At 42.9% G+C, this 23,102-nt stretch overlaps 1 protein-coding gene across 4 annotated transcripts in view; it reads left to right on the top strand.

Moving 5' to 3' along the window:
* sdccag8 (SHH signaling and ciliogenesis regulator sdccag8) overlaps positions 1–23,102 on the top strand; it is a 62,260-nt gene that overhangs the window by 9,366 nt on the left and 29,792 nt on the right. For 3 of the 4 annotated variants that reach the window (XM_084947760.1, XM_084947757.1, XM_084947759.1), the window contains exons 6-13: positions 12–104; positions 359–423; positions 1,086–1,286; positions 1,432–1,570; positions 1,903–2,055; positions 2,436–2,570; positions 3,478–3,594; positions 4,465–4,607. In XM_084947760.1, the coding sequence (XP_084803886.1) occupies positions 12–104; positions 359–423; positions 1,086–1,286; positions 1,432–1,570; positions 1,903–2,055; positions 2,436–2,570; positions 3,478–3,594; positions 4,465–4,607 (1,046 nt within the window). Of the gene's footprint in view, positions 1–11; positions 105–358; positions 424–1,085; positions 1,287–1,431; positions 1,571–1,902; positions 2,056–2,435; positions 2,571–3,477; positions 3,595–4,464; positions 4,608–5,424; positions 5,564–23,102 lie in introns of all 4 variants that reach the window. The other variant, XM_084947761.1, reaches the window with a different exon arrangement.

The raw sequence follows: 23,102 nt of genomic DNA, 5'->3' as shown, positions 1-23,102 counted from the left end.
TTTTTCCTCAGATGAACGAAGTCATCGACAACAGCCACATAGCCTCCATTCGAGACCACAGTATGCTACAGAAAGAAGAACACAACACATGGAAAAATGAGCTGGTAGGAAAGATGAGTCTCCACTGGTTGCCGTTCGGTTCTCTTTTACCTCAGTGTTCATCAGATTTTATGCGTCACAATAATGCACAATGGTCCCAGATTGTATTTTAAGATTTGTCTTTTGCTAATTTCCTCCAATAAAACTTTAACAGTAGAAACATGAATTCTGTTTTTTAGTACATTTATATAGGAAGCTGTTGCAATATATTTAATTGCATCCAGTTATCCAGTTAGATTCAGATGTTTGTGCTCATCAGGAAAAACTGAAGGTGATCTACCAGGCCCAGATGGAAAGCTTGGAGGCGCAGGTCATCTCTCTCAGGTTAGTTCTTTGCGGCATCAAACGAGCAGAAACTCATCTGGGTCATTCCTTGAAGAAAAGGTCAGTTCCTCCCACTGACGCCCTCAGAGTTTGCAGGTTGTTTTTTGTTTAGTCACTTTAGTATTTTTAATGATACCCTGGAAAAAATGTTTATTTTGTACTAAATATTTTCCAAGTTAAAAGTGCAGAGGAGTTGGTTAAAAACAAAATGCTCATTTTTTCAAGTTATTGTCTTCTAGGTTTTTTTTGAGCTCAACATAAAATGTTCAGGGCTGAGAAAGACATTTATGCTCTATTTAAAACTGCAACCAGATCAAGTGGACACCCACTCAGTGTCACAGTGCAAAACACAAAACGTTTTTGTTCAGCAGGAGTTTTTGAATAACCAACTTTGAGCAATAACCAAACTATTATTTGCTGTCAATGATGCGGTGTCACAGAAACATTACGACCTGATTTTTTTTTTTATCTGTCTTCTGGTAATTCACTGGAGAAAAATTTAAAAAGTCCATTTCTTGTAGGCTGGTCAAAATAAGTCATAGCTTACCTACATTTTTATACCAAGCCCATCTCTGATCCCCTCCGTGTCAAAACCTTAGTCATTTAAAAATCAGTTATCTTTAATTCTTTTTAGAACACTTTTCCTTCTCTGATATTTTCAGAAAGGATCTGTCAGTCAGTCAGAAGGAGTGCGAGGAGGTGAAGCTTCGCCTGAGACACAGGGAGAAGCAGGCCGCAGATGCACTGAAGGCTGATGGAGCTCCTCGTGTGGCAGGATTGTGCCTGAAGTGTGCACAGCACGAAGCTGTGTTGGCTGGGACTCACACAAACCTGCATGTCCAGGCTATTGACAGGCTCACAAAGTCAGTGGTAACAAATGCTTCCTGCAGAATCAATCAGACGTTAGCAGCAGCATACTGACTGCGTAAACCATAGCATTAGTTTAGACTTAGTTAAGTGTACCATCCAGATTCTGCTTTTAATTCCTTTTTGTCTGATTTTTCTCAGAGAGCGTGATGAGTTACTGGTGGCTCTGCGTGCTGTGAGGACCAGTCAGCAAGAGACACAACAGAGGGAGTGGTCAGCCTGTCTCCAGGTCAAACAGGCTGTGGAGATGGCAGAGGAAGCAAACCTGCAGAAAGCTAGGGTCAGAGAAACATCCACACACACAACTTTCCAGCTGACCGCCATCTTTGCTTAATACAGTTAATATTTAGAATGCATTGCATTTGTTAATGCTCAGATTTACCTATTTATAAGCTACACACACTGTATACATATACAAGCTTATGGGAATACCACTATCATCGTACGTCCACTAGAGGGTGCTCAAACATTGCCAGTAACTTGAAATTAGGGACATATTCAGCTTTCATATGTTCTTCAACCTCGGTGTTGACTCACAACATCATTTGTTTTCTTTGTTCTAGTACAGCTGGTTATTACTCTGTTAACCCTTCTGTTTTTGTACACATGCAGGTGGAGGTGCAGTGCGAGCAGTTGTCCAGGGAGCTGGCTCGACAGAGAGAACAGCTCGACCGAGACGCACACGGTTTGCAGCAGAGACTGGCTGAGGCCAGAGAGGAGGGCCGAGCAGAGGCCCGCAAACAAAAAGAGGAGCTGACGAATATAGTTAGTCTTACTTTTCATGTACATGATTATTAGTCGCAGAATTGGGAAATTCACAGAAGAAGTGGATTACAGAAGAATGAGTCCGTTCATTTGCCTGTAAAATACTGTAAATAACTATATTAACAGACAAATTTGAAAAAATACTCTTTTAATGAAACATTAAGTAGTAAAAAGTAGGAAATTGAGTCATTGCTATTTGCTTTTGCAGTAGCTATTGTATATTTCTTGTACTTAGAGTTTATGTCTGTTATGTTTTGTAATGATACCCTAAAAAAATTCATAAAGTGCAAGTGTTTGTATTTGCAGGACATTTTACTTGAATTCTGAGTGACGCTGCAGTGAAATGGCCACTGAAATGGTGTACTGTGTTTGTCTGTCAGGTGTCTGGCCTTTCCCAGCGTGTCGCTGAGTTGGAAGGACAGCTAGACAGAGCTCTCAGAGACAAGAGTTCACTGACCAGTCAGCTGGAGGACACTCTCCGCACACTTACCAGCCAGGAACAAGAAAACACAAAGGTATCGGATGCTGTTTGCGCAAGAAAACGTTGAGTCAGTATGTCTTCTCATTTCTTATTGATGGCATGATGAGCATGTCAAATAAACATGAGCCAGGGTTTGTCTTTAGAAGTATGGGATTGAAAAAGCAAAAAGCTCTTGTTGTTGTTTAAAAAAGTAGAACTATTAATTTTAAGGACCCACATGCTTCACTATCTGCTTGCATTTAATTTCTAAATCCACTGGATGGCAGCAAAAGATAATCTATTCCAACTTTATATTCAGTTTTTGAACACGTAAATGCAAGAGCATATTTTTCTTTCATTAATATTTGTATTTATTTTGAACAATTCAAGAACACAAACAAAAACAAAAAGAAACCAAGTGAATCGAAAGAAAAAGCGAACAGCAATCTGCTCCTCTCAATCAACACATGGCAACCCACAGGCTGAAAAAGACTTCAGAAAAAGACAAACAAAGTGTGTGAGTTCACACAAAATTCAACCCTCATATCATTTTACAAATCCTAAAAAAAATAAAACTTAGTTTACAACAAACAGCCAGATTCAAATCTTTCTAATAATTCAAAGAGATTCTCAAAACTTTTCAAATGCGTCTTATTTGTGTTTGTTTCTTAATCCTTCTAGGGGAGGATTCGAGATTAAACATCACAGTGCTTTTATATTTTTGGTGAAAGACTGAATTAGTAGGTGCTTTTAGGGATGATGAAATGTGAAGCTAGTCAAATACACGAGTGTAAAAACATTGAGCCTGGGAACAAGACAGTCTGATGATTTAGATGGGTGATTTTCAAAGTAAGGACATGATAGGATAATAAAAAGAAAATCAATAAATGATGAAGCATTGAATGTGACATACTTGTTAATTAAAAGACCGCCTTTGTTTAATGAGGACTATTCATCTATAGGTATGTGTGGATCTGAGATATCAGCTCAGCCAGGCCGCGCTGAAGAAACAGGAGGCTGAACGAGAGCTCAGAGAGCTCAACGCCAAGACCAGCAGACAGATGGAAAAGGCAGCACAGGTATGTGGCGATGTATTGATTAGTTAGGATTTATTTGATATTTGTTTAAGTCAGCTACTGACCCAGTATTTTGTAGAGTTGATTGTTTCATAAATAGTCTTTATTTTTCTTTTTTTGAGGGTCTGCAATGAAGCATAGCAAGCAAAATGAATATTAAAACTCAAATTTTCCAAATTATTCTCTAGTTATTTGCACAAGCATCAATTATCCAAACTGTTAAAGGAACAGTTCACACCAAAATCAAAATTGCATACTTTTCCTTCAGCCTTTAGTGATATTAAGCATAGAGATTGTTTTGGTGTGAACTTTTCCACTGTAGAAATGACTGCCGTCTTTTGAATATAATACAGCTAAATGACATTTTCCTTGTGGTGCTCAAAGCCCCACGGCATTGGCATTAACTTCTCTTTACAGAAGTCATGACCTGGCTACTAAAAGAAAGCTGACAGACGCACCACTCTACACGAGGAAGTATTGGTAGTAGTTTGGGATAACTCTGTCATGATTTCTAGAAATATATTTTATGTCTTTTAAGTGTATTTCATGTGCTTTGAGCACCACAAGGCAAATGCCATTGAGAAGGCAGACATTTCTACACACCTCAAAAACTGGACAAGACACACCAAAACAATCTATATGACTAAATGGCATTAAAGGTTCTGATTGATTTTTGGGTGAACTGTCCCTTGCAGGATATTCTGTGTTTCCATTTTGAGGTTCAGAAGATCAAACCCGACGTCTTTTTTTGTCCTGCTCAGTTTTTACATGTTATTGTAACCAGGCTTTAATGTTTTGTTCATCTGAGGGCACAGGGTGGGTTGTTGTGAAAGATTTCCTCACCTCCTCTCTTCTTCCATCTCTGCGGGACAGGAAGTGGAAAGGCTGAGCTCAGAGCTGGTTGGCTGTCGGCAGCATCTGGAGGCGGTCCAAAAGGATGGGAGCCAATGGCAGGCCGAAGCCCTGAGCCTAGCAGAACAGCTGGCAAATGCCCAGCGCCAACTGCACCTCACCAGGTAGTACCTAATCCTATTATACATGCCACCACACTCACACACACACACAGTGCTCCCCTCTGTCCAGCTCCTGCCCAGCTCAGCCCAGTCCAGTCCAGTTCAGATCAGCACACCAACTGTACCGCACCAGGTAACAGCTAATCCTATTATACAAACCACACACACATAAACACACATGCGCGCCGCTGTGCCATGGTCCCGATACCAACTGGACCTCACTAGGTCACCTCTAATCCTGTTAAGCATGCCACAACATAATGCAACACAACACACACACACACACACTGCCCACTCTGTGCCACCAGGCCAGTGCCCAGCCCAGCAACAGCTCCAACAGAGCCAAAATGGCGCCTGAGCCTTTCTTCTATCCCTGGCGCACACACATACACACACACACACAACAGTGCGGCTGATGGTCACTGGACAGCCTGGCCTCAGTGCCACCTGCCAGTGCCCTGCACCCGTCCTCACAACGGGCACTACCGGCACCCCTCCATTATCTTTCTATCTATTTTTGCACCATTCTGTCCTGTTTTTTCCAGTATCTCTATATCAAGACCTCTGATATTCTTTATGATTTCATCCCACCTATTTGGGCATAGATTCATATTTACTGCCACCTGCTCTTTTGTCCTTATCTGGCCTTTTTGTCTCCTCTTTAATTGAAATTAATCTCTCCTGTAACGTTATCCTATCATCGTCCTCCCTTTGACGTTATTCTTTCTTTCCTTTCTTACTACGGTCTTGTCTTTTTCTTCCCTCTGTCCCTCCTGTCATCCTCTGGCTGCTTTTTCCTTCCACACCATTCACCGCCAAGGCCACGCCAGCCAATGCCAGCCGCTCAGGGCACTCTCTCACCCCCGCTGCCCACAGCCGAGGTGTTTGAGATGGGCACAGATGTGGCGGCGGTGTCCCGTGGTGCTGGAGGCTGCGGGATGCAAGTTTGTGCAATCTAAGTGTGTATATGTGTGTCTGGTTTAAGTGTGTGTCTCCACTGCTGCTTCTGGCTCTGATCTGTGTTTAAGTGTGTTTGTCTGTCAGCTGGCCAGCATTTACACACTGGTTTCATGACTGGCTGCTGTGTGTTTTTTGTTTTTTTAAAAAGATGATGTAATGAGCGTGTGTGCGTGCGTGCACATGTGTGTGCATTTTGCAGCCAGCTGTGGAGAATGACATGCATATTAATGTGGCTACATGATGACTTTGACCTGTACTAGAGGAGCTACTGGACGAAACCATTTTACTGCCATGTGTGCGCCTGTATGTGCATGAGAGAGTTTATAGTTTTATCTGTCCTCAGTTGCATACTAGATGTTTGACAGCTGTTGACTTGGCTAAGCATGTAGCCATTCAGATTCAATTTTGGTCATTAGCAGTGAAAACCACTTCTGATAGAGATTTAATATGGCTGCTTCTTTTTTAAACAGTTTTAGATGAGAAGAAGTCTTAATTTTTTGCACACAGTAACACCTTTAGTCACATTTAAAGGCAAAAGAGTATAAGAGTATAAAAATGATTAATACCCATAACCGCCCCTGGTTTTAAGCTTGGATGGTTCCATAATAGTGCGGTGGTTTGCACATTTTTCTGACAGCTGAAAGATTCCTGGTTTGACGCTGAAAGGAGACACAATGAAACCTGTGGAGCTACCTGCTATGACGACTCTCCCGTGAATAAGGCAGCAGCTGAAAGTTGCTTTTTATAGCAGCTGGCTGACAGTTGATTTCCACTTCTGCTGTAAATCTTTGTTGATTCTACAATGTAACCAATGCAAGTGGCCTTCTGCAATGTGTTTATTAAAATCCTGGGAGATTTTCCCCCTTTTTTGTACATTCCCACTCCCAATAGTTTGGCAGTCTCCCCTCAAGAATTTGACCACATCTGTGAGTACTAATATTAAGGCTATGATTGTAATTTCTCATATTTAGATGATAATTATTATTCTTTCTCTGATTCATTCAGAAACTGCAGTGAAAAATAGCTAGAAACACACACAGGAGGAACACATAGTACCTAATAGGCCAATCACAATAGTTATAGTTCCATGGAGGTGCATGTCAGGTTAAGGCGTAGTTTAAATTGTAGTTTTTCAGATGTTTCTGCAGTTACAATTTCCTAACACAGAGGTATCAATCCACCACGAGTTGTTGTGCTGTTACAGTAAATGTTGAACACCGTTTGACTGTACAGACTAAAGGTTTGTCGGTCTGAGATGCACTTTAAAGCAGTTTCAACTCATTACTTTTGATATTTGGTTAATCATTACTCTGAGCTCTGAAGGAAAAAGTCTGCCGAGGACACACAGAAAGCTGTCCAGCAGGCCTGTTTCCAAAAAGCAGTTTTCTTAGGAGCGTGGAAAGTCTTAACATCCATACATGGATATGGGATCTCTGTTGATTTAACTGCTTTAGAGAATGGTATATTTCACTCACATCTTAAAGATTCAGCATCAAATTTGGGATGTAAACATTCACAAGAATTTTGATACATTTCTGGCTTTTTAGGAAGTTACTCATTGACGAACACTTTTCTCATCCTCCATATGATGACTTTCTATCTCATCTAAAATTTCAAACTAAATGCTGACCCCAGTTCTATCCCTAACCTTGAGCCAGTTCTAAACTAAACATTAAAACAAGTCTTAGCGGTGCAATGGCTCTGCACAAAAATGTATCCATGCAAAGATGGTAGCATACATGCATCGTACACACCTGTTGAAGTTTGGTCAAAGCCTTTGTCCCTCCTCAGCACTGCATTATGTTTCTTTTTTCTTTTTTCCCCCCCCTTTTACTTGTTTTTTTTTTTTTTTGCCTGTCCCGTTTGGCTCTTTTGCCATCAGAATTATTGTCTAAAGGCGAAGAAAGATGCCCAACGGATTTACTTTACCAAATTGACCATCCCAGCCTTGCCGTAATGGTCCATTTGATTCACCTTTTATTGTTTATTTTATTTTCACTTGCTGAATACGGGACAGACTTGACTGGGGAAAAGAAGGGGAGAAAGAAAGAGGGAAAGAAAAACAGCTGAGAAGAGGGACGGGGGAGAAGGGCAAAAAACAAAAACCAACAGAATAAGCAGAGAAAAAAAAAAAAGAAATGCATATATCGATCACCTGGATCACCTGTTGAGAAAGAAAAAAGAAAACAAGCAGAAGAAAACAAGAGTAATAGAATAAACAACATCACAATGATATATGGGAATATGACAGTAAATACTAAATGTTAAACATTATTGTGCAGCGCGTAAGATCGACAGCACACAGTGTGCTTTGAGGTAGGAGCCAAAAAGGGTGTAGTTTGTGTGTGTGAGCACCCGTGTGTACACCTGTGAGCATGGACGCGCTTGTTTTTGTAAAAGGTTCCTTCATGTAATGATCTGCTAGAGGGTGTGGGGAGCCACTGCCCCGTTCTCCAGGGCATGAAGCAGGTATGGAGGAGATCAAAACTCCAGACATCCAGAGGCCCCCAGAACACAAGAGACCAAGGAAGACCAACAGAGGGACAGCCGCGCCACTGTCCCAGAAAGAGCTGAGGAGAGTCCCAGATGAGGGGTCACTCAGCAGCCGCGGAGCAGAAGCCAGGGGGGGTTGCAGTGACGCGCCCGTGAGCTCCGCCGGCAGCCAGCTGTGCCTGAGTGACCAAGCCCCAGGCCGAGAGGCCGGGGGCACCCCACCTCCGAAGTGGCCCGAGCGAGCCCCAGGCTCCAGGCCCCGATAAGCGGCCGCCAAGGAGTGAGCCGGTGTGTACCTGGACGCCCATCCCCGGACACAAAGAACCACCAACGCACCGATGTCTGAGGGAGTCCGCCACCGGCAGGGGAAGTGGTGGTGGGGGGAGATAGGCCTCCAAACCTTGGAGGGCCTGAGATGTCCCCAGAGAGGTGGAGTCTGGTACCCAACCTGACATATAGACACAGACATACAGGCACACACAGATACAAACATCCATTCCCACCCTCATGCTCTCATATGCACTTACTCCACACTCAACCAACGTGGAGACAGACATAAAGAGACGCTGTACACACAGTCACACTCCCCAAGCGTACTCTATGAACCGGGTCTAGGTACCCTTGCCCCTGGAGGGGGGAACTGCACCCAGACCCAGGTGGTGTTACCCTTTTCCCTGCGGTGGGGAGAAGCAGACCGCCCCGACTCCGCAGCAGCAGGGAGGCCCCACATTCCAGACCCCAGTCGGACGGCCAACTCCTCCTCCTAGCCCCCCGCTCCAGCAGGTCGCAGAGAACGGGGGTGAGAGAAGACTCCAAACCTCCCTCCACCCGCTCATTGTAGTGTTGATGCATGTGTGTTCTAAGGTGCATTTAAAACCCAGGAGGGCATGGAGCTACCTGCCAGAGAGCAGCAGGTAAGCGCATAGTCCCTCCTGCTAGCCCTCAATGTCTACGTGTATTTAAAATTGAGAGGTGGGCAACGACGCCAGGGGTGAGGTGTACACCCTGATGGTAATTTGGATTCCGTGTAGCGTGCCCACCCCCAAGATCCTATATGTATGTGTAATGAGAGTGTGAGTAATGTGAATGTCTAAGTTGTGGGATAAAATTGAGGCAGCCAGAAGGGGACAGAGGGGGGGTAGCCTCCTCTGCACCCTGGTGACACACCCCTACTCCAAGGCCCTGCATGTGTGGGTGGTTGTGGTGGAGCGGGAAGAGGGAGGCAGCTGGAGATGGGGAGGGAAGGAAGGGAGGGGCGAGTGACCCCTCCCTGGGGCCAGCTCCCCCGCTGACCCCAGTAGGCACCCCCATACTCCGCGACCCGCCAGGGAAAGGGGGCCCAGGCCCATCCGGACCGGGGCCCAGTGCAGCAGCGCACTGTCCCGGGGTCTGTGGGGCCGTGCAGCAGCGCCGCCCGGCCCCACAGACCCCGGGACAGTCCACCCAACCCCACCACAGAGAAAACTGCACCCACCCCATCATCCACTCATCTTCCAGACTACACAAGACAATAGACGCCCAGGCTGAGATCTTCCTCCACCTCTCCTGTATCTCCCCCTCCTGCAGAGAGAGTTCCTGAAGAGAGGAAAGCTCCTGCAACATGTGACAACCTCCCCCACCAGTTGAAGAGCCCCCCAGGTGGCTCGACGCACCGGCGGCACCCTGCGCCAGGGCTGGGCCCCCATACACCCACCCGCCCACAACCCCGGCAACACACCAACCAGGACCCAAGCCCCCGAGGCCCGGCCAGGGCCCCAGCCCAGAGCCGGAGTGCCCCAGAACCTCACGTCCATCCCGGACCCACCCAGGGGCAGCCAGGCTACCAGGTCAGTAACCCACGTCCGTCAGCACAGACCCTCCCCTAGCCCCGCTGCACGCAGCCACGAGGAAACCGTCACCTAAGAGCCAACAGAGCCCCTAATTGGCCATGACCGCTACCCCGGGTTGAGCCCCCCAAGGAAGATGCCCCCGGGGAACCCCCCGACACCCTAAGCCTGTCCCTACCCCCACACCAATCACAACAGTGAAGGCGGGACCAAACTATGACCCCCCACCCCCACTAGGTGATGGAGCTGATCAAAGGAGCCCAGAGCAATTGATCTGATGTGGTGGCAGAGGCTGTATCAAGACTAATGTAATCTAATAGATAATTTCTATATTGGTTAGAATTAAGATTATTTTTATTTTTCCAGTTCATGAGGACTGTTTTCTTGGCTATGCATAGGGCAGTGAAAACCATATGGGCTATATTCTTTTCTGAAGTGACATTATCTAAGCTGCCCAACAAACACACTAAGGGGGAAGTTGGAATGTTACATTTCAGACACTTTGATAAGTCCTCACATATCTCGCGCCAAAACTTCTGAACTGGTGGACAGAACCAAAGAGCGTGGATATAATTGTCCGGTGAATTGGTTTGGCAGTGTGAGCAGTTGTTCGTAAACGTAAAGCCCATCTTGAACATCCGATGACCTGTATAGTGCACTCTATGTAATATTTTGTATTGAATTAATTGAAGACTGGGATTTCTGATTAGATGAAAGGTTTTTAAGCAAGTCTGAGACCAGAAGTTTAGGTCTAAGTTAACTGATAAATCCGCTTCCCATTTTGCAATAGGAAGTGATATTGATTCATCTGTTTTAGAAAGCATTCTGTATATTTTGGAAAGTAATTTGGGGGTTTTAAGAGTAAGAAATTGAACCACACTTGGTGGTGTTTGTAGTTCAACTTGACCCGGTTTAAATTTCTTTTTTACTATGGATTTAATTTGTTGATATTCTAAAAATCTTTTCTTGTTGATCCCATATTGTGTAACTAGTCTGTCAAATGAAATAAATTCTGTTCCTTCTAATATATGTTCTAAGTATTTGATTCCTTTACCACTCCAATCTAAAAAGTTTATCATATTATTGTTTTGTAATATGTCAGGGTTGTTCCAAATAGGTGTACGTTTGCATGGGATTAATGAAGACTCCGTCAATTTTAGAAACTCCCACCATGCTGTCAGAGAAGAGCTGATGTTGATGCTTTTAAAGCATTCATGTCGTTGGATGTTTGAGCTGATAAATGGTAGATCTGAAATCTCTAGATTATTGCAAAGTGCTTGTTCTACATCTAGCCAAGGTTCATCTAAGAGGGTATGTTTTAGCCATCCTGAGATAAACTGAAGCCTGTTGGCTAAGAAGTAGTGCTGAAAGTTAGGTAGTTCTAATCCTCCTTTATCCTTGGTCTTTTGTAGTGTTTTTAAGCTTATACGTGGGGGTTTATTTTTCCAAAGGAATTTGGACATACATGAATCTAGAGATCTGAACCAATCTTGTGATGGCTTATTTGGGATCATTGAGAATAAATAATTTATTTTTGGTAAGACCATCATTTTTATAGGGGCAACCCTTCCCATTAGTGATATGGGTAGACATTTCCACCTAGCCAGATCGCCTTCTACCTTCTTTAAAAGTGGGATATGGTTTAATTTAGTTAGATCTGCAAGCTTGGGAGAAACATTAATACCTAAATATTTTATATTTCCCGATTGCAGTGGTGTGGAAGAGGAATTATGGAAGGAGCAATTAATCGGTAGGACTGTAGATTTTGACCAGTTAATTGAGTAATCTGATATTCTTGCAAAAGAGTTTATCAATTCAATCACCCCAGAGATATTGGTTTGTGAATTTTGGAGAAAGAGTAACACATCATCCGCATAAAGGCTGATTTTATGTTCCACGTTGTTGCATTTTATGCCCTTAATTACTGAATTCTGTCTAATTGCTGCTGCTAGTGGTTCAATAAAAATTGCAAACAGTGAAGGGGAGAGTGGGCATCCCTGCCTGGTGCCCCTCAGGAGACAGAAGCTGGAGGATGTCTGGTCATTTGTTCTGACACAAGCTGTTGGGGAATTATATAATATTTTTAACCAGTTTATGAAAGAGGATCCAAAACCAAATTTGTGTAAAGTTGCAAATAGAAATTTCCAGTTAACTCTGTCAAACGCTTTTTCTGCGTCTAAAAAGAATATTGTAGTTTCTAGGTTTTTACTGCATGAGTAGTCTATCAAATTAAGTAATCTACGTGTATTTGTTGATGAGTGCCTACCTTTTATGAAACCAGTTTGGTCAGGATGAATTAAGAGGGGGGTTATTTTCTCCAGTGTCTTTGAGAGAGCTTTGCAGATTATTTTAAGGTCTACATTTATAAGGGATATTGGACGATAGCTTGAGGGATATACAGGGTCTTTGCCTGGTTTTAGCAGGAGATTAATGTTTGCAGAATTCATATTTGATGGAAGTCTGCCCTTTTCTTTGATTTCCAACAACGTTCTGCAGAAAACTGGTGCTAGAATCGTCCAGAATTCTTTGTAGAATTCTGCAGGAAAGCCGTCTGGATCTGGAGCCTTATTATTGGGCATACTTATCAGGGCTTCCTGGAGTTCGCCTGGTGTCAGTGGTGAATCCAGTGCAATTGTTTGAGTGTCTAATAATTTTGGAAGAGTTATGTTGTCCAAAAACTGATCAATTTCCTTTTTAGATGGGTTTATTTGTGGTGAATACAACGTTTTATAGAAATCCCTGAAAATGTTGTTTATTTGTATCGGTTCATATATTGTGTTCCCAGATGAATCTTGAACAGCACATATAGTTGTTTTTTATTTATTTATTTTTAGCTGGTTTGCTAGAAATTGACCAGATTTATTACCATGTTCATAATTTTGTAAGCGTAGTCTTTGTACTAAGAATTTTGTTTTTTTATCAATTATCTCATTTAATTCTAGTTTTGTTTTGCGTATTTTGTTCAATGTTTCCTGATCTTGGTGGGACGCGTAGGCTTCTTCTAGTGATTTGATGTTTTTTTCTAATTCCTGAATATTTTTGTTTTCTTTTTTCTTTTTATGTGATGAGAAAGAAATTATTTTACCTCTCATCACAGCTTTCCCTGCTTCCCATAGAACAGAAGCTGATGTTTCGGGAGTGTCATTATAGTCTAAATATGAAGTCCACTCTTTTTTAAAATATTTAATAAAGTCTTCATCTTTAAGTAGTGATATATTAAATCTCCAGTTTTTACTTGGCGTAGTATTATTCTTGTGCATTAGTGTTAAAGATACAGGGCCATGATCGCTGACAGCTATAGGGTGAATCTCAGTGTCTGAAATGTCGCTCAGCAGTGAGCTGCTGACCAAAAAATAATCCAGACGAGAGTAAGAGTGATGGACATGTGAGAAAAAAGTATATTCTTTTACTTGTCATGTCCTCATCGCTTTTTTCTTTTGCCATTCCAAAATGAAACAAATAAACCTCAAGCGATTGTGTCTCTCTGCTCTTTCACTAGCTCTGTGTCATTCTCTTTCTGTCCATCTGTGGGCCTTCAGGGGTTATGCAGAGCTACATGTATTTCATTCATAGTCATGCCCTCTGCTGTTGTTCACTACAGAGCCATCCAAGAGTCTTTGTAGCTTTACTGGGCTGTGTTTTTGTTGGGTGTGTGTGTGTGTGTGTGTGTGTGTGTGTGTGTGTGTGTGTGTTGTTGGAGAGTAAGAGGAGAGGGTGAGATTCACGGTAGCAAGGCTGGAAGGCATTTATATGGCCAGCCTTCGAAGGCAGCTCTTTGATTTTTCTCTTTGCAACTTGCTCGCTCCTCTCTTTCATTCGGTCCACCTCTCGTGGCGCAAATGATCACAGCTCGCCTTCAAACAGGGGGGACATGAAGCGAGGACAGCTTCTGTTTGATTTCTGATAGCCCTACCTTCCTTCCTGATAAACACATACATATAATATGGACACACACACTCACACACATATTTGTTTGTACAACGGCATCTTTGCAAACGTGCACGCCGATATTCACATCAGTCTAACCCACATGCCTGTACACAAAGACGCAAACACACGCCCTCACACACAGATGCAAGCACGCATCCGGGGGTCCCATGGCGGCTGGTGCGCTGCGCTGTGCTCCAGGATTGGATCATCAGCCAGCTGTGAGTTGGACAGCCCAGGATCTGTCCTAATCCCCGCCACTCTGTTCACATCGGCTCACATGCGCACACACACTCTCCAGTCCCGGCCCCAACCCAGCAGAGGGCTTTACTAAGTTTGTTTTGTTTGTTTGCTCCTGCCTTTCTTCACTTTCTTTCTTTCCTTCTTTCCATGTCTCCATCCGGCCTCATCTCTCCCCGTGTTGTGATCACACATCCCAAAGGCCATAGTGAAAACTGCCCAGCATAACTTCTCTTTCAACACACGCCAGATAGGACTGAGATGTGTGTTTGCATGCGTTAGTGTATCCATGGTTAGTTGAGACCTGTGGGCCTGCATTGTGTTTGAGCCGAGATGAATGTCTGAGGCTCCAGATCTTCCACTGGTTTTGTTATCCCCATGAAATCAAGCATCCATGTTCATTAGGGTGCTTGCTTAGAGCTGTAGATGGACCTGGAGCTTCAAACTGCTTCTGTGAATAAGTTTACTTGCGCTCAGTTTTTCCACCTAAAACTTCTGAGTGTGGAGTCTTCAGCCAGGAAATATCTGAACATCCTGGTCCATATAATCTGTGCCTGTATGTGACAAACACCTGAAGAACGAGTCTTCAGTTGAAATTGTCCTGGCAGCAAATTTGTCGAGGAGGCTGAATAAACCTCTTATGAGAAAATCTGCAGTGATGATTATCTGTGAATATCTGGTTAAAAATCCTATCAGCAAATGTTCATCTTTATGCATTTGGGGTCACAGTTTCCAAAGGTTGATACTGGCTAATGCAGAGCGGGCTGTGAGATGAGGAAGGTCTTTTGGGTTTGGATCAGCGTGTCCTCATCTGTTCTTTGGCAGTTGTGCTAAGTGCACCCACTGCAGCAGTATTGCATGCTAACAGTCCTATTTGAAAGAGTCAAATGTTTATGACCCAGGAGGCCACAGTTTGTCTTCCATTAGGACCTTTGTGCTTGGCGCTATGTCTTGTCTTCTCTTAAACTTGCTCCTTCATTTGCTTGTGAGGTTTAGGCCCTTAAAAAGTATTAGATTAGGATTAGCTAGAAAGATTGGTTTGGGTTAAAACATCCCTCTTCAAAATGATGATAAAATGATGCTTATCCCACAAGTCAAGGGATAAGCATGCAGGTGGAATTGAGAACTAAGTTTTGTACAGTTAAGCCCATATATATTGGGACACTGATGCAAGTTTAGTTTGGTTTTTTTTGTTTGATAAAACATATTACAATTATAGTTATATAATGTACATGGATATAATGTGTAGACTCTAAGCTTTCATTTGAGGGTGTCCACATTCAAATTGGATGGAGGGTTTAGGAGTTTCAGCCTCTTAACCTGTGCCACCTTCGTTTTAAAGAGAACAAAAATAATAGGACAATTGACTCAAAGGCTTTTTCATGGGCACGTGTGGGCAATTCGTTGATTATGTCATTTTAAATTGAGCAGATAAAAAGCCTGGAGTTGATTTCAAGTGTGGTGCTTGCATGTGGAAGAGTTTGCTGTGAACAGACAACGTGCGGTCAAAGAAGCTTTCCATGCAGGTGAACAAGCCATTCTTAAACTGGGAAAACAGAAAAAAAAAAAACATCAGAGAAATTCCTACAATATTAGGAGTGGCAGAATCGACAGTTTAGTACATCCTGAGAAAGAAAGAAAGCACTGGTGAAAACAAAAAGACCTGGGCGTCCATGGAAGACAACAGTGGTGGATGATCGCAGAATCATTTCCATGGTGAAGAGAAACCCCCAGCCAAGTGAACAACACTCTCCAGGAAGTAGGCGTATTAAAGTCTACCATAAAGAGAAGACTGCATGAAAGTAAATACAGAGGATTCACTGCAAGGTGCAAGCCACTCATAAGTCTTCATAATAGAAAAGCTAGATTGGAAAAACATCTAACAAAACTGAACACAGTTTTCAGATCAACCTCTACCAGAATAATGACAAGAAAAAACTATGGAGAAGGTGTGGAACTACTCATGATCCAAAGCATACCACATCATCTGTAACACACGGCGGAGGCAGTGCAATGGGTTTGGTGTGCATGGCTGCCAGTGGCACTGGGACACTAGTGTTTATTGATGATGTGACACAGCACAGAAGCAGCTGAGTGAATTCGGAGGTGTTCAGAGACATACTGTCTGCTCAAATCCAGGTAAATGCAGTCAAATTGGTTGGATGACGTTTCATAATACAGATGGATGATGACCCAAAACATACAGCCAAAGCAATCCAGGAGTTTATTAAGGCAAGTAAGTGGATTATTCTTGAATGGCCAAGTCAGTCACCTGGTCTTAACCCAACTGAGCATGCATTTCATTTGCTGAAGACTAAACTTAGGCCCACAAACAAACAGCAACTGAAAGCTGCTGCAGTAAAGGTCTTTGTGTTCAACCCACTGAATCAAAGCTGAAAGTCAACTGCATCTGAGTTGTTTCATTTAAAATTTTTGTGGTAATGTACAGAACCAAAATTAGGAAAAAGGTTGTCTCTGTCCAGATTAGAGATGGACCGATCCGATATTACGTATCGGTATCGGTCCGATACTGACCTAAATTACTGGATCGGATATCGGAGAGAAATAAAAAATTTAATCCAATCCATTAAATATCACAAAAGCAGCTCACAAAACTTGCGACATGGCATAACTCGGCTCATAACCGTAGCACGTCGGAGCAGTATGTGTCACGCGATAGAGCAGCTGTGGCGTGTGTTGTGGAAGTTTTCCATTAAATAAAGCCTGCAGACGAGCGGTAGCTAACATTCTTTAATCCAAACACACGAAGAACAGGAAACCAAGTTGGCGGAGAGCCTGCATGACCACGGGGAGACAGTCAGCAGAGTCTCCCTGAGCCTAGCATGGCTCTCAGTTAAATACCTTCTTCAGGAACAAAAGGCAGTACACAGTTGTTTCACACATTAAGGTTCACACTCCCTTGCTACCTCCCAGAGTCCTTGAAGAGACAAAAGACTCTTCTTGTGGAGTGGTCTGCCTCCCCCAACTTCCTTACTACCCCTCCACCATTTGTCTTAATGTATGAGTGTGGAACATGTTTAAATCCAGTGGCACCAAGGCATTGTACAATAAAATGTGATTAATACATAAATAAAAGAAATTCCTATACACATGCAAGACCTGTCAGCGGTCTGGTTGAGCATTTGGAGCCTCACTACCAAACCGGCATTTTATCTCCGAGGAAGTTATCCCAGAGAGAAGTAAAGCAAGTGTGTAAGTCCATCTCTGAATGTTTGTAAAGCATTCCAGCTTTATGCTTAACAACCGATATATGGAGCGACTGCCTCTTCTCTCCCCCTCCCTCTCCTGCTGCTACTTAAATAATGAAACTGATTAATGATCAGCTGATCGGCTTTTCTGTCGCGAGTCCATCTCTCTTGTTTGTTTATCGCCCACTTCGCGCCAGAAAGAGGAAACCAGCGGCTGAACAACAGCTTGATAATCTGTTGTTAGAATTTATTTAATATTACTTTCTACACCAGGATCCTTTTCTACGCAGCTGACGGCTGGTAACTGTGCAGGGGCGGATCTAGCAAAGTTTAGCCAGGGGGGCCATAGGGCATGAACAGGGAAAAGGGGGCACAAAGACATACTTTTCTTTCTTATTCTCATTTAAAATATCTATCTTTTAATAAATAATTATCTGAATCTTACACCCAAAGTTTTAATCTGATGTAAAATGCATAGAAATCCATTACTGTATATAGTAACTATTAAGTCTAATACACCCTAGTAAGCTAGTACTTTTTCCTTTAGGAAGGTACCATCTGTGCAGTCTGCAGTTCTGTTGAAGAAAGATGTTGAATCTATTTAATTATTCTTGAAAAATAATTGATTTCTGTGCATTTTTTTCCCACCCTGCATCAAATTAAAGTTGATTATATCGATTAAGCATCATGAGGTGGAGGGTGGTTCCCTATTTTTTTTTTTTTTTTTTTGCTGGGAGTTTGCAACCCTATTAGTTAGGTTGCTTACTCTTTAAAATACCAGAATAGGGAGGATGGAGTAGGTTTAAGTTTATTAGATTGATCAGTATTGCTGAACTATGAAATATTTTGGGTGCACTGTATTTTTTTGCATACAGGAGTATGAACTTATACAAAATGCAGCAAGATATTAAAAAAACAGTTTTATTGATTAAAAAACACACTATATCGGATTCGTATCGGTATCGGCCGATATCCAAATTTATGGTATTGGTATCTGTATCGGACATAAAAAAGTGGTATCGTGCCATCTCTAGTCCAGATATTTATGAACCTAAGTATGTAAGCCATGAGGCTGAAGCTTCTGTTGGCACTTTACACAAAGCCTTAGGTTTGGAAATAATCTTATTAAGAGGCCTTGGAAAAACACTTCCATTAGTGGGGGCTATACAGAGGTGCATATTCATTGTTCACTGATGTATCCAACAGCGAGGTGAAGACACCATTGTTGATCTGCTATGTATTCTTGCTTTAACCAACAAATAGTTGCAGTAAATAGAAAAGATTTGGTAGACTTTGTACTGCATGAACTAACATCTTTCCTGCCTTTTGGCATCACTTTATATTTTCACAAATAGAAAGAAAAGTGAAAGGGCTGATTAATATTTTCTGATTGTGTAGTTGTTTATTAAAGTCTTTCTTGTATTTCTTGTAGCTATGTTATGCATGCCATCACTGCATTGCTTTCTGCAGAATACTTATATATATTTGGTACTAGACCAGGTCTGGTTAGCGCATAAGAGATGATGTATTAGAGATGCAAAAATGTGAGACATTTAAGTCACTTGTGAAATGATGGAATGCACCAAATTGGTAGTGTGTGAAATACAAAAGCAACCATATAGGCCGGGCAAGGAGAGAAGCATACATTCTGTGTTTTAAGGCCACAGTCTCCTTTCTGTGACCCTGAAATCAGAAGATGGGTGCAAAGAGACACAGAGCGAGAGGGTTAGGCAGACAAAACTCTGGACCAACCGCTGTGACTCTTATACATGAAGTTCCCCAAACTCTATTAAACACGTCACGCTGCTGCGTTCCCTCTGTACCTCTACCTCGTTCTATTTTTTTCTCCCCTCTGTTGTACATCGTGATAGCAAGGTCTGGAAAGGCGGTGAACAGAACTGTGTGTGTGTGTGCGAGGGCGGAGAAGTGTAAATGAGGAAGGTGAGGCAGCAGATGCCGCGTCCCGCCAGAGGCTCGCTTTGAGCAGCGAGTGAAATCTGGGCGCGACAAAACTGCTGCAAACCAACTCGGCGGGAGGCCCTTGTCCAATCACGGCCCGGAATAAAAGGGCCGGGGCGCCACGCGGGCTGCAGTCGCTCAGGAGAGGCGGGGGCCATAATGAACCTTCAAGCGCTGCCAGCGAGCACACACACACACACACACACACACACACACACACCACTTGAGCACAGCATCACTCTTTCTACCTGGCATTAAGAGTGTCTAACCACTGTCACCACGAACATGAATGCACTCAGCCTCTAAGGCAACTGTGTGCATGTATTCTTGTGTGTGCGCACATGCTTGGAGTATTCTTGTCTCGTGAACTGTGTTGACTTGTTTGCGAGCGTGCAATTAGACGAGCGTGCGTGCACGTCTGTGTGTGAATGTTATGTGTTGATACCTTTGGGCTACACCTGTGTCTGTGAAGTTTGATGTGTGTGTCTCTGTGTGACAGCAGCAGTGCAGTGCCAGGTATGAGACTCGCTGTGTGTTTCTGTGTGTGTGTGTTTGTGTGTGTGTGTGCTTGTCTGGTCGGCGGCCATGTTGTTGGGTAGCAGATGGCACCATGGTTGGCAGGGGAGGGGCTGCTTAGCACAACTAATCAGACAGTTACGGATAGGGCAGCTGGGAGGGCCGTCGGCCAGCCGTGTGTGCGTGTGTGTGTTTGTGTGTGTACCACAGAGTGCCATGATGTTGACAGTGGTGGGCCCGTTGGCCCGGTGACGAGACCTTGCCGTGTTCTTCTCTCCTCGCTGTCGGAGTGCCCTCTCTGCCATCGTGCCTCCTCGCCTCTCTCTCTTGCACTCTTCCTGCCTCTCTCGCTCAATCTGTTGAGACCTACTTGTTTGTGTCTTCGTTTTAGCTTTTTTTAACCGTCTCCTTTGATCTTCCTGTCACTGCTGTATTTCTTTGGTTAACTGTTCAAAGGTTATGTTAATTTGCCATGAAACAGTTATTAAAATACTAGCAAATTTATACTGAAACCATTTTTGTACAGTTTTAATGGAATTGGCACTATACGTATAAAAATGTGACCCCTTGAGCAGGAACATGTCTGTTATGTTGATGTATATTGACTTTATGAAGTAGGTCAGTGTCTGAATGCCTTTTGAAATCATGCATAAAGTCACTAACATATTTCGTTTTCACCCTTGATCTTAATAAATGTATCTTCTTTCTATATTGGTGGTTCTTATGCTCTGCTTATGAGTCGTTTCCCTTTATTCTACCTGAGTGTGGATAACATTAAAGGAAATTTACCAGACTTGAGGCATCTGACTATCAGGTAATAGATCTAAGATGGTTCTTAGAACAGCATTACTACTGCACTAGTACATATGACTTTATGGCTTTGGCCTTACCAGGTACTCCCTGATCCCTTAAACATGTGTTTCATGTGCTGAGATTGTATGCTGAAGTGATTTTATACGATTAAATATTATTAATTTCATCATGCATGTAGGTTTAAAACAGTTTTCCAGTTAGGTGCAAGTGTGGATAGTTTATGTGGGGAAACACAGTAGTTTGATCATTACAGAATTACAATACAGAGAGAATTCATTCTTGTTAGGTTCTCAGCCAGTGCACGCATTTCTCACTAGTATTCGCAACCTAAGTATTATATATAAACATGTTATATGTTATGGCTGATAACTGATAATGTGCAGCCATGGTATACTGTCCTTCTCACTCTTAACTCAGGAGCTTATTTATGTCTTTCGCAGTTAAAATGTAGATGCTATAAATTCACCAGAGAATATTCACACTCATTACTGTAAGTATGAAGATTGTTAAGCAGGACTGTAATCTATCCATCCGGCGAGGCTGAGAATGGATAGAAAAGACAGATCGCTGACTGTGAGACCTCAGGCAAGATGGAGGCAAATCTGTCGGCTACAACTGTTGCCACCCCAGCCAAGTGTGCCCTGGGACACTGGCCTACATACACACACTACTGCTAGAGGACAAAACGAAAGGGAGTACCAGCCCCCTGCCATCCATCCACCATCCACCCTTCACCTCATTCTGTACTCATCTTTTGCATATCTTTCTAAATAGGTATGGCGAGAGGGGTTTACCAGTAGCTCTATACGTTTTAGAGGATTGTGCTGAAGATCCAGTGCAGGTCGATTTTGAAATCTGTGTTTAAAAGTGTGTGTTGTTTTTGTGTGACCGTGTCATCTGTTCAACTTTTGTGCCTTTGCACACCCCTGCTGTGAGGGTGGCAGGATCAGTGGCGCTACCCAGTGCCCACTACCCAGTAGGCACAGCTTTCATCCAACATGACAGAACCTCTCTCTGCCCCCCCATTTCTCTTTTACCTCTCTCATTCTCTTTTACCTGATTGATCTATCCTTTTGTCGTTTCATCCTCTTTTTTTCCTGCATAGCTGCTTTTTGTTCAGTTTTTTTCCCCTTCTTTTGCCTTCGTTCCATCAGCTTCTCTGTTACCCTGGGTGGACACAGCAGTGCCAACCGGTGCCACATAGGTAGTGGGCCAGTGCTGCCCTCAGCAGATTGTACTGGGAGTTGATCACAAAGAGCAGTAAGGAACAGAAGGATGAAAGATAAGATTGGAGCAAGGTAGCAGCTAAGTGGAGCTGGAAGATACAGCAGGACAAATACTGAAAGGGAAGAGTGTCAAAGAGTTCAGACGGCATAGAAAAGTAATAATAATTATATGCTGGGAGAAGACAGAAGGATCTACTCCTACAAGCTAGATCTGAGAGATCAAATCAGGCAAAGCTGATAAAACCCCAAAACAAAATAAGAAATCTGATCAGTGTGGCTATAAGCACTAATAGGAGAAGCACATGAAGGAGTGCTGTCCACTTTGGTGTCTATACATGACACCAGCAGCAGAACTAGCAGAAAAAACATGAAGAAGGACGATTTCTCCCCTTCCTGAGGTAATATAAAAAATTGCATTATTTGACCACTTTGGCCACTTTAATGAGTGAAAAAGCTTTATTCTATTGGTACTTACAGCCATACTTTTAACATGATCCAATCAACTCTCCATGGTGACAACTCTCTGTAACTGCTAGGCCTCTTCATTGGCGCTTGCAGCTACATTTCAAGTGAATTAATATAATTTCCCTGCAGTGTATGTTGATGTGCTACTCGTTCCAAACAAAGTGCCGTGCGAGCCAGGTTAAAGACGCCTTGACCTGATCCTGACAAACAAAGTGATCTAGTTGAGACCATAGACTGTGACATCACGCATATTTTTCTAATTTCTGTATTCTGAAGCCTCAAGATTTGCTGTCTTTGGCAGCACATTATTTATTTATTTAGTTTTATTTTATTTATTTATTTATTTTTTACCATAAAACCATATCTGGACAAGTTGGAAGCTTGTTTTGCAAGCTGTATTAATAAACTGAACAGGTGCAATGTACCGACAAACATCTGCTAATTGGTACTAAGTAAGTAATGACTAATGATAAGGCACTAATAATACCAGATTTTCACTCACCAAAGCACAACTCCTTGGATAGTCTGTACACAGCAAGCTGTATTATTTGTCAGATAATTCCATTAAGAATTGCATCAGCAGCAATCAGTGATACCAGTTAGCAGAGGTGAAGCCTAGCAAACCATGTCCGGCTACAGCTTCCTGTGCCGGGACAGTTAGTCAATGCAACCACTCCAGATGCAAAATGTACGAAAATTTAAACTTGTAAAGTCGTTCTGAAGAATTCAAAAAGAAAAGAAAAAAATAACTGTAAAGTATTTTAAGAAGAGGGGGCTCTGGGAATTTATTCGACTTTCTTAGGCAGCCTCAAGTGGCCACCAGGGGAACTGCAGTTTCTGGCAACTCTAGTGGTTGCTACTTGG

The sequence above is a fragment of the Perissodus microlepis genome, chromosome 13 (assembly GCF_051167445.1).
Source record: "Perissodus microlepis isolate ML-2025 ecotype Zambia chromosome 13, ASM5116744v1, whole genome shotgun sequence".
NCBI classification, from domain to species: Eukaryota; Metazoa; Chordata; class Actinopteri; order Cichliformes; family Cichlidae; genus Perissodus; species Perissodus microlepis.
This window is presented reverse-complemented; position numbering and strand designations above follow the sequence as displayed.